Genomic DNA, 12,328 nt, shown 5'->3' with positions numbered 1-12,328 from the left:
CCTCCCAAGGCAGTTACTTCTTCACTCTGATACTTTTGGACACAAACCAGAGATTTTCTTTGTTTACCCTTACCTTAAATATTTGCTACTTTTCTTAAAATCTCCCAAGAAAGACTACTGACTGCCAGCCAGGTCTCAGCAGTTTGTGAAGTTTGTTTTCTTTGGTTGCAAACTCAGCAGTGTCTCTTTCCAGAGCATCCCTCATCTCTCTCACAGCACCTGCTGAGCTTGTAAATAAGTTTCTGCCCAACATAGACTAAGAGGAGTTGGGAGAAATGGAAATAAAGTTCTAAGGAATAGGATAAAGCTTGAGATGAGAAGACCTAAAAACCTCAGAAAATAAGATGGAGAGGCTGTTAGGAACAATACTGAGATCTATTCAGATGGAGTAACAACGGTGTCTAGTCATTGATTAAATTTAAGACACAGATTGAGATTGACTTTACAGAGCTGAGACTGTCTAGTCTACAGTTTAGGCAAAATAGTACTGGAAGTTTCAGTTGGGTGTTTGTAGTTAAAAGCATGAATGCAGTTAATAGCATCATGTTATTATGTGAAATGCTTCTGGAGGAAGATAAACAATTTCAGTTTATTATGGTTTTCTTTCCCATATGGCACAAGTGGGCCCAGGACCAAACTGGCTCTCAGCAGAAAGCTTCCATCTCCACACTCATTCAGCAGGTCATATTTAACCAATTTTAATACCTTTCCTGTATACCCACTGGTGTATCCATTCCAATCAACACTCCACAGATAAAGTTTTTTTATGACACTTCGTTTTTTACTCTCCTTGACTCTTCTGTTGCTCATGCCATTGTTGTTGAATATTCCTTTGCAGCTGATCTGTTTTCTATCTCTCTGTGCTAGTATTTATGCTGAGTTATTATCTCCAAAAGCTCAGTTTTGAGCACTCTCACCTCATTCCAAATTTCCTAAGAAAAAGCAGAAACATTACTACAATAATTCTCAGGAAATTCCAAACAAATAAATCAATTAAACAACACTTCCATGGTTCAGAAAGACAAAGAAATATTCATGCCCACATCAAAGAATGACACAATTGTACTTGCCTCTCCTTTTTGTTCTGATATTCTCTGTTTTCATTGCAAGTTATGTTATTGCATGTTTTCCCAGTCTATCCATGATTAGGCAAGAAACATTTTCAAAAGCACATGGTCACTGAAGGATGCAGCTAGGCACCCCCCCAAGCAGGTGAAATCCCATAAAATGTTCTTGGATGCTTATGCACCTTTGAAAATGTGCTCTTGAACATTTCAGAACAAGGGCTTAATCTTTCCTCGTAAACAATAAGTATTTTTGAGTGTCATTAAAAACTACAGGACTGGCAAGGATTTGGTTAAAAGACACCAGGATAAAACAGAACATAAAACCAGTGTGTAACTGGAGATTAGAAATCTGAAGAAAAGAGATTAATACTTCTAGAAGTTTAGGAAAATGGGGGGAAAAAAAGCGCTTCAAGATAACTTTGTTTTCTGGCATTGCTTCCAAAACATCTCAGCTAAATTCCAATGTTTTTCTATGCAAATTCAATAGCTATGAAAGCCTAACATACATCTTCCAGCAACAGCTGTCCCTTGTGTAACCTCGTGTCTTAACGGTGCTGACAAATGTACAAAGCTTTACAAACAGGAGGACCAGAGGATTTTGGAACACGTGTAGTAATGATTTAATGTAATGAAATATTGTGTCATGATTAGAAACAAGACTTTCTTACCATTATCAGAGGCCCAGTTGTGCAGTTCGAAGAGAGACTGCTAGAACACAATACTGCAAGTCATTTTTGTCTCTTTCTGCTATGGAAAGAAAGGGAAAAACTTTCATGCCTCTCCTGAAACAAACGAAAGGTCATCCTCTGAACAGTATCCAAAACTTAGCATTGCACATAAATTGCTGTACTGCGGACTCCAATAGTTTGTCAGTAGTTCATTGCTCCATGCAGCAGCAGAAGGAACAAGGCCTGACAGCAAGTATTTAACTAATTGAGTCTAAATTTCTGCATTTGGAATCCCCTTGGTGTTCCAAAACAACTGCTGGCAGCAGTGGAAAGTTCAGCTGCGGATACGCATGTGTTCGTGTGAAGGTACAAAGAAACCAAGCACCAGTTTATTGACAGAAAGGAAGGTAGGGTCAGCCAGTGCTTCAGAACAGCACAAGCATCCAAACTACAGCTGACAGCCTTCAAAGGGCTTACGGAGCCTCACCCAGAACTGATGGCTCCTTTTTTCCCTTCTAAAAAATGTTGTGTGTTCTCCATGTTTTCTGCAAAATAAATTACAACCTTTCCCCAGTTTGTTAGCGCTGCCTTCTCTACTTGGGCTGTCTTCCCCTTCTCACCATTTGTAAGTGCACAATATTGCTCTTTCTTAACAAATCATTATCCTTTTAACGCTACAAAATAATCCCAAGTTTATGGCTTGTGATCAAACCTTTCTAGTCGGCCGAGTGTTGCTGCAGTGCTGTCACTGCTCTGAATATCCCTGGCAAGCACAGCAGCCATTCCCTAGTGGTACAAACACTCTCAGCTCAGGTGCTGGGATAGCTGCACGTGGCTGCCTTCCAGGAGGAAGGCATGTGGCATTAAGCAAGTAATTGTGAAAACTGTATGGAATTAGGATGAAAGCTTTTGTTTTCTCTCTGCTTTATTTTCGATTTTTTGAGAGGATGAGTAAAGCCCCTGACACACTGCTTCTCCCACTGTGAGATTTCAAAAGGGGGCACTGATATAAGCACAGGAGGAGACTGACTCAGCCTCTTTAGTCATCTGGAGGGTACAGGCAGAGCTAACTTCTGGAAAACTGAACTAACACACACCTACATTAACTTTTATGTGTACATTTCTCCCTCCAATTTAAGGAGAAAAAGAATCTAAGATACCTTTTCCAGTATGCTGAGATACTACATTCATTTCAGATCTTTATATATAGACTATCAGAGGTTTTGGAAAACATTTAAGAAGGTAAAAGAAGTGAAAAACATCTTCAAATATGATGGTTTTACAAAAGGGCAATGATCCCTCTTTCTCTTGCTACAGAACCCTGTAATGGTTTTCTTTTGAGACTCTCATTTTTAACTGAAAATTAAAGTTTTCAATATAGTTTTTCAAGTTTTTCAAGAATTAATTACAGTTTGCATGTCTAAGTTTGATTACAACAGGGGTTTTCACTGCTATGTTATCTGAGAAAATCGAAATGCAAAATATGCAGAGAAGCCTGCATATGCAGATTCAGCCTTTTCTTTCTCAGTATAAAGAAATATTAAAATTTAGAATTCCCACCATTATTGTATTTAAATAAATCCTATTCTCACCACAGAGCAATAACGATGCCTCAAGACACAAGTACATCTCCAAGTTAGGCATTTTACTGTGTTTAAACTGTGATGACTTGACTCTTTCACAGATCAGAAACTGTTCTCTAGCTGAATATCACATAGTTAGTATTGTATTTTGAGTGGAAATGTTGGAATTTTACATTATAGAAGTTATTAATAAAACATTGAGGATTAACATAACATGGTCAGGAAATATAAATAGTAAGCAATCAAACATCCAGACACTATTTTCTACTTTGTTCAGCTCTAACTACAAGAATGCAGCAGCTAATTCAATTGAAAAATATCTTAATTACAGACCTTTTAAACTATTTCAATTCTATTTTTTAAGCACAAACTATCAGATATTCAGACCATGTCTATGGTTTGCAACGTGAAATCCTAATTTATATTCAGTTAACCAAGCTGAAGGAATTATTCTTCCTACTTTGACTTTCTCTCCAGGAAATCACTTTCGGATATTTTGGAATGGGGCCAAGTGTAAGCATGAACGGGCTGAATAAAGTCTAAAACCTCATGGCTGCTAAACATTTACATGATTTTAAACCAAATTACTGTCCATGCTAATTGATATTCAACAGGTAGGGAAAGAATGTTTGTGTTAAATGCATAAGAAGAAAAACTGAGATAAAAACGGAAGCCCCCACAATACATAAACACAATGCCCAAGGGAATCAATGGATTTTAAAGAATATCCTCTCCTTTTAAGCAACAGATGTTGCTGAGCTGATTAAAAAACCCCAAACATAGCTTTGTGGATCATAGAGTGTAACCACAACTGAAAAAATGTTTAGTGGCCTTTTAATGAAAGAATAGAACCAGCACTACTATCGAAACATGAGACAGTAAACTCTCTGGGCACACCAAAGAGACTCAAGTCAATACTGATCAGACATACATGCATGATTATGATTACCTGTTCCCTCAGCTACACTAATGCTATCCTGGAATCTGATTGTAAAGTAATTGAAAATTAATTTTTCAGATGGAAGAGCTTCAAGCAAAGAGTAACGTGGATGGCAGCTGAGATACCTGGACATGCTCAGACACATGAAGGTACAAAATTCAAATATGACATTAGAATAGAAAACCCCCTTTATTCACAGTAAAACTGCACATGCAGATTCACTAGTGAGATCTGTATGGTGCTTTTTCATAATGTTAAAAATATGATGACAGGAGGAAATGGAATTAATTTGAATAAACATTCCAGTTCTTATGTTTTCTAAAAATCTGGTCTTTTCTATTAAGTATGTAGATTTTAATAATAGCAATCTTCCAATTAAACAATTTTAAAAAAAATTATTGTTTTAACCATTTAACAATTTTAACACTGACTTACGTGCATCTTCATAATTTCACATAGTACTTCATATTTTCACATTAATTTTACATAAATTCACTTGCTACATTTTTGTTATTGTTGCTGAAGACCGATCATCATAGCAAGGCAAACTGGATTGTGACTTTTTAAGAAAAGAGGAAAAAGAGAAAATAACCTAATGGATGTCCTGGATTAAGCCTAAGCATGTCAGTCTACACAATGGGACATTACCACAAAATCCAGTCAGAAACATTAAGAAAAACTTTAAAACTCTCATGAAAGAAAAGGGATGACACTCTTCAGCTGCTTCTTCCAGGGGCTGTATGAGTATGCATTCTTCTCTAAAACAGAAAAAAGTTACTCTGAAGGAAAGCCTTTCAACAGAACTCTTCTAAAATATAGGTAAAAGGAGAAGAGAGGGCTAAAGCATTTCTCTAGCAATCACAATAAATCTTTGATCTTTTTTGTTCCCTTAACATCATGGATTTTATCCAAATAACAACAGCTCATGAGTCACAGGATACATACATAAGGTATGTTTACCAGTTAAATGCACTTTTTAAAAAGTTTTAGGGGCTGTGTGAAATATGCTGAAGCAGGAAAAAAACCAACTGTGCAATGTAACAAGTGTTCTTAATGTTTCTTTATTAGTTCATAGCAGCTAATAACAATCTGCCTCTCACATTTCAGAGCAAAGCTACTGATACACAGCCCCTTACGTTGCACTGGTTTCTCTCGGGAAGTTAAGAACAGTTACATTCAATACAGAATTAAACGTCTTGCAGTTAATGCAGCGTGTAAATTCACAATCTTCTTCAAACCTGATGTATAAAGAAAGGAAGGAACCTCTATAGTCTACAGCACTCATGCATTACCTGTTTTTCTGTTTTCCTATACATTTATTTAATTTTTTTTCTACACAAGTCTTCTCCAGAGTTGTCAGATCTCTATTCTTGAAGACAACAAATGGTTACAAAAAGTCTCAACTTGGACATGCTACAAAAATCAAATCATAACTGAATAACTGTCTGAGTAGCAGTAAATTTTTGTGCTTAATGAAGTTTAATGAAGAATATAAGCACAGGATACTGTTAATTTTTATACTTGTTTGTGTCCTATAGGAGTAAGGGATACCATGCAGAAATTCAAACTCACCTGGCATTGTTTTGTTTTGATTAAAATTCAGCACATTTAACAGGTTAGATCAATGTCTACATGATATACTAGAACCAGATATCTCCCAGCTTCAGATCAACAGTGTATTGCAAGGGTTCATTTTGACCCACACTCTAATTCAGTGCATTCCGAGTGCTACAGCTTTGTTTGGAAGAGGCAGCAATGAACTGCAACACAACACACAGCTTCAGCTGAAACTTCTGAATTGTGGAATTAAATCAAAATAATGCGTTCAATTTAGCAGCAGCATATCTGACCAAGACTAAAGGGATGGTGAAGTCAATAAAATCCTCTACAATAATCTTCATGTACAGAATGGCACTTTTGAATGATCTCATGCAATACTGTGAAGTGCATGAATTGCAGTGGGTGGAACGATGGACTGAACAAAACAATACATTCGCAATGAGACCTGAGGCAGACAAGTTATTAGTCAAAAGGTATCTTATGTGATTACTTTAATACTTAAAAAAAGGTAGTAACTTTAAAAGCCCTATACTTCACATTTTAGATAAGAGCTCTCGTTTCTCTAAATATTAATCAGTATTAATATTAATCTCTAGAGTAACCCCCTTATTATACTGAGTTGAAAGACACACGAGTTGGTTGAATCACTCTTCTGGGAAATGCTTGAGGGAGTGTAGTCAAATTTCTGCTTCAAATTCTGCTTCATATATTCAGGTGTTGATGTTACTGCTTCAGACTCTGTATTTTGCTTTGCCATGATCATTGATAACACATATATGCTGAAAAAAATAGAACACTGATTGCAAAAGCATAGTTGATTACATTACGGATTATTATTTCATTTTTCAGAAATACTTTGGCTTGGCCAATCTAGTGATCTTACAATTACTCTTTCCAGAGATCCAGAAGTGAATTCTGATTTCACTTTCTAGCTACAGCAAGTTTTTCCTCTTGGAATTCCCAGCTTTGAGGTCCACCGCTGGGAGTACCACAAGAAGCAAAGGCAAGGTTTGTACCTTTTTTCCATCCTTACCTCTCTGAGAAAAGGGGCAGGAAACACAGCATTCAGACAACCTGTCTGACCTGTGGCTGTCTCTGCATTTACTGGGAATGGTGGACCTGAGTCCTAGGCTCACCTAAGGTGGAATTATAGCAGAGGTGTGACTTCTGCTCTTAAGGGAAAGAGATGGGAAGGAACTTTCACAGTGCTGAGCAGGGACTCCTTTCTATCATTTGAGGCTTTGCAGGGAGTTTTGCACTCACTCTAAGGATCCCAAATCCCAACCATGTCAAAGATATAACCTCCTCAGGGTTGAAAGGAGGAGGTAAATTATGGGGTATTTATGGGAATAAATATGGTAAAAGTAAACCAGCGACTTTTAAATAACTTTTTTTATAAGAAACTTACATTTAGATCTCTGAAGTGCTCGTTGTAGTCTAAGGCATAACCTACCACAAATAAATCTGGAATTTCAAATCCGTAATCTGTATTGAGACAAATAACAAACACCATCAATACAAGATCAGTGGCAACTATAAGCCCTTAGTTCATGTGTTGGTTCTCAACAACCAAACTCTACATATATGTAGTCAGTTGAGGTTATGCTACTTTTGACTCTGAGACATCAAGGTCAGCAGCAGACCCATAAATAGTTCCCAGTCGTAGAGTATTTGTGACAGGGAGGTGAACAGTAGGAGGAGAGTGGAGAGTTGTGTACAATTATCACTGGCACATTGTGGAAGGAAGCCAAAATCAGAGCTGGAAAATTCTGCTTGTGTTTGGAAGCTCTATTGGCATATGTGTGATGACAACTGTCCAGTATCACGGCAATGATGCAAAAATGTACAATTTTAAACCAGAAGTAACTTTCAGAGATCTAGATATTGTTCTGCTGAGAACAGCAAAAACAATTTTACATATTATGCTACCAAAACACATCAAATGTTTCTTAAATTAAAGCCCCAACCCTTATGAAGATTCATGCACACGATTAACAAAATAAATGCATGCAGTGTAAGTGAATTATACATCTCACACACCTGAAGCTAAGCACAGTCATGCATCTGCTTGAGTGTGAAGGTCTACGCAGTATCAGCACTACATAAAACAAGTTAGACTTTTTCCAAATTGTTCACTAAGTAACTAGAGAAAAACCCAGACACACAAAAATAGGTCCATATAAAAATTTTACAGCTATTCAAGTAAGGAATTTATTCAGTTGGTAAAAAAAGGGGGTAATAGACACTTGGGAACTGTAAATTTGGGTAAGTGAGGAAATGAGACAGTACTATCAGTGATTTACAGAAGAGATCTCTGATGCTTAACAAAATTCATCACAGTTTGAATAAACAAGTATAAAACCTGTTTCATTTTACAAGTTACTACATGCTACAATTCATGAAGTAATTTTACTGCCTTTTTTATACATTTATCATCAATGAGTCCAGTTAAATATATACCTTAATTTACTGGATTAAATTCTAAATGTTAAAAATACCGCTCCACTGTATAAAAAGTTGTACAACAAAATTTTTGGGTCATAGTTCGTATTACTGGGCCAGAACTTCAGGGCTATGCTCAACATTTAAGTAACTTTTGCTTCATAAAGTTTCCCTCTCTCCCACATCTCAAATCCAGACCTTTCATGCTGCCTCCTGGTACTCACCTGCCTACTTTCCTTCTACCCTCCTCCCCAACTCAGCTGACCAGAGCCTTCTTCAGTAGCAAATACTGGTTGATCTCTTCTAGATGGCTCTATTCTTTTCCTATTTAGCCACATACCTGTTATTACATCATTTATTCTAAATAAGTCTATATATAAGAGTATAAGGACCAATATAGTATAGTATAAGTATAGTATATAGTACAAGGACCAATAATTCAGAGGGAAGAAGTGCTGGTGTAACACAAACAGAGCAGCAGGAGGAAGTTTAAAAAGCCCAATTTCTCTTTTGCTTTTTAGGGGGGCGGGATTTAATTATAATAACAGTATTTACCCTTTAAAAAATACTCTTCAAAAAATTAATTAAAAGTGTTATGATGATTAAAAAAATTTAAAACTTGCAAATACCTATATTATAAAACATCTTTCATGTTCAGATGGAATCCTGCAGCTCCTCCAAAGAGATGCAAGAGGAAGGAAAAAGAAGAAAAGCACATTCTCTTCTATATAGTTTGTCAGAGACAGACGATATAACACTCACTTTTCACGGATAAAATAAAACCCTTCCATAGTTTCCCTATAAAGTTAGTACTCTGCAGAAAACATAAGGAGGCTAGGCTTTCCAAACCATAATTACACAAATCCTTCCACTGAATCCTATAGTCCCATTGGCAACTGATACTTTTCAATGCTTCTAGCAGTCCACAGAATGATATGAAAGGTAAGTGATAAGAGTAGTGGTTACTACTTCTACTGTCATGTACAGACTTTCACAACAACACTTACAATCTGGTCTGTATCCGTCAGGCCGAGATGTTCTTTTCACCAACAAACTGTAATTAAAAATAAAATAAACCCCTTTTAAATCTAGATATGTAAGTGAATAATATGTATAAAAACTCTTCCCCTTATCAAAAAACTTTTGAGCCATGAGAATCCCTGCTCTCGTTCTGCTTCTCTTCCTGACAACGTCCTGATGGCAGGGAAGAGGTGGGTGTGTTCCCCTTCCAAGTCCATCAGTGCCAGCCTTGAAATGGCTGGAGGGTCATTGTCACTGCAGAACAATACAAAAGCATTTCCTCTCCTTTCCCCCACCCTCCCCTTAGTGACTCAGGCAGCTCCTCTGCACAGCTCCCCACGCAAGAGTGCAGCATCGAATTAAAGCAGGATCTCAGAATGAAAACCTCTACTGAAAATAGGTTGGACTAGGCTGATTAATTACTATTTTGTGATTGTTTTACTCACCTTGCCACTTTAATCATTTTTGGCTTGTATTTTTCTATAGTCTTAAGCAGAACCTTCATGGTCCTTCCAGTTCCAACAATATCCTTATGAAACATGAAAAACAGAGTAAGTAAAACACAAAGAAAAGCTAAGAAGAGGAAATCTGGACAATAACTGAGCAGTTCCACCTTTTTATTTTTGTGGAGATGATTTATTTTTCCCAGTGCATTGTAAGCCACATAAAAAAAAAGGTTATAACTGAGCTTACACTCTTTGAAGCAAGAACTTTCTATTCATAAAATAATCAGTTCAAGGACTGTCCATTTCCTCTTGAAAACAGCTATGTTGCAAGTATTTGGGATGTAACATGGGACTGGAGATGACTTTACTGGGGTCTGCAAGGATGCAGGGACTACACTTTTCATATTATGGTCAAGATCACAGTATGTCAACATCTCTCCATGTCAGGACTAACTCTACCCTATTTGTTGTTTTCTTAGTCCAGTACAAATGTGTTTTCTCCAGAGCTGCCATACCCAACATCACCTCAGTGAGATCAGTAGGTACCTGGCTACAAAATTGGCCATGACATGGAGAGCAGCTGTTCCTGAACTCTGTGGGTGTGGATTTTTCATTATCAACACCTCGCTTCTGCTCCCCAGCTGTCTAATAGCATTAACAAAATTTTCTTCGAACATTTTTAATTTCTGTTACAGTAGTTAGAATTAATAAATATAGAGCTCCTAGCAGCTGTTCGGGTAACCAGCCATCTCTGTGGCTGATGACTTTTTTCCCTTTGCTAAGAGAAGGCATTCCAACGTCATACAGTTCCTCCATTACACTGTCCAGCTTACATCCCACAGACTGGGTCTGAAATGCCAGGCAGATCCTGATGTTCTCTCTAACTGTACCAGTTGCTTATTCAACATTTTCATAGAGAATCACCTATATTAATTATATGAGAATTTGAAGCACCAGTGAGGTGATACATTCTTTCCTCTACAACTGAACACTGTTGTTGACCCGCAACAGCTCTGTGATGGGCCATCCCCCAGGGAACACTGCTGGATGGAGAGTTGGATGCAGGAGCCGGGGATGGGACTTGAGGGAATGACTGACACTCCCAACCAGACTGTGAACAACCCTGAAGCTGTAAAGCATGTGCAGGGTTACTATTTCAAAGTCACGCACCTGAGAAGTGCAGGGCATCACTGCAGTTGATTCACTGTCCTCCAAGGAACAGAACAACTTGCAGAACATGAGCAGATGAAACCACAGAAATAACAAATCAAATAATGCAGAAACAAAGACTCCTGGGTATCACAAGGCTGAGCTCTAATTAGAGTGACAGCAATGCAGTTTGATCCGTCATGCAATTGCAAAAAGACTGAGAGGCTATTAAGCAAATCAAGCCCTCTCCCTCTTCACCACCTCCCAGCTAAAGAAGTGTAAACACAGACAGGCTTCAGAAACTGAACACCCTGTCACGACTTGACTATGTGACTCTATCTAAGTACAATATGACATAAGCACCCAGCTTACCTCCACAATTAGAACATTCTGGAAGAAAACAAAAAGTAATAGAGTTACACAATATTCACATACTAAAAGAAACAAATATTTAAAAAAGTGAAATGAGGACAGGTCCATGTGCATATGTACAACACAGCAGGACACAAGGAGTTTCCTGTTTCATTTCTGTGCCCTGAAAAAGAGCCAGCCATAAGAGCAAGCCCTGCAGTCAGAGGCTACAACTTAATTCAGCTCTGTCTAGATTATCCTCTTTGTCCAAGAACGGATGTAGGCTTTGGAAAATAAAATTAGATGGAAGAAATCCAAATGGAATGAGCTTCACTTCATTCCAGTGTCTCTAGCCATGTACTACAGTGTACCCTACAGTTCACTAAAATGTTATTTCCAATGTTAATATGACTACTGCAATAATATTCTTTATCTGAAGTAGATGCTCTTCCTCCCTTCACCTGCACCCCAGCAACCTCACAGTAAAGGATTACAGGCCAGGTTGCACCACCCAATCTCCTACTGGGAGGCACCCTCTTTCCTCTTCAAATACTGCTGCTGAAATCAGTATTATTTGAAGAGAAGGGGAGCGATCTAGCCAAGAGCAGTGATGTCAGGCTTTATGACAGCATCATCACATGGGCTGATCTTTTTGATGAAATGGTTCATCACTGTTCCAGGAATCACAATATCTAAGGAGATTTCTGTTCTTCTCTTAAAAGCAGTAATAAGATACAATGTCCTTATCAGAAGAAATAAAAATGTATTTATTAGTAAGCATTATCATAAGCATGTTCAAAAGTTCTTACAATCTTGCATTAAGCTCTACTGTCTGAAGTGAAACCTGCAGTGTCAAGAGGAAAGTTATTTCACAAATATCTTTATACCTGGTGGATGAGGGAAAGGCTGTGGATGTGTTCTATCTGGACTTCAGCAAAGCCTTTGACACTGTCTCCCATAATATACTCCTGGAAAAGCTGGCAGCCCATGGCTTGGACAGGGGCACTCTGTGCTGGGTCAGGAACTGGCTCGAGGGCCGGGCCCAGAGAGTGCTGGTGAACGGGGCTGCATCCAACTGGTGGCCAGTGGTGTTCCCCAGGGA

The 12,328-nt window shown here is 38.0% G+C and overlaps 1 protein-coding gene across 1 annotated transcript; it reads right to left on the bottom strand.

Moving 5' to 3' along the window:
• Positions 1–5,300: 5,300 nt before the first annotated feature.
• On the bottom strand, positions 5,301–12,098 carry LOC114062739 (phosphoribosyltransferase domain-containing protein 1-like). The gene is made up of 5 exons (XM_027894509.1): positions 11,248–12,098; positions 9,727–9,809; positions 9,268–9,314; positions 7,227–7,303; positions 5,301–6,597 (listed from the first exon to the last, which is right to left on the bottom strand). The coding sequence occupies exons 1-5, from the start codon at positions 11,359–11,361 to the stop codon at positions 6,550–6,552; spliced, it is 369 nt and encodes a 122-aa protein (XP_027750310.1). The 5' UTR covers positions 11,362–12,098; the 3' UTR covers positions 5,301–6,549.
• Positions 12,099–12,328: the final 230 nt, after the last annotated feature.

The sequence above is a fragment of the Empidonax traillii genome, unplaced genomic scaffold (genome assembly GCF_003031625.1).
Source record: "Empidonax traillii isolate 1590-97213 ecotype Southwest subspecies unplaced genomic scaffold, ASM303162v1 scaffold430:size563586, whole genome shotgun sequence".
NCBI classification, from domain to species: Eukaryota; Metazoa; Chordata; class Aves; order Passeriformes; family Tyrannidae; genus Empidonax; species Empidonax traillii.
This window is presented reverse-complemented; position numbering and strand designations above follow the sequence as displayed.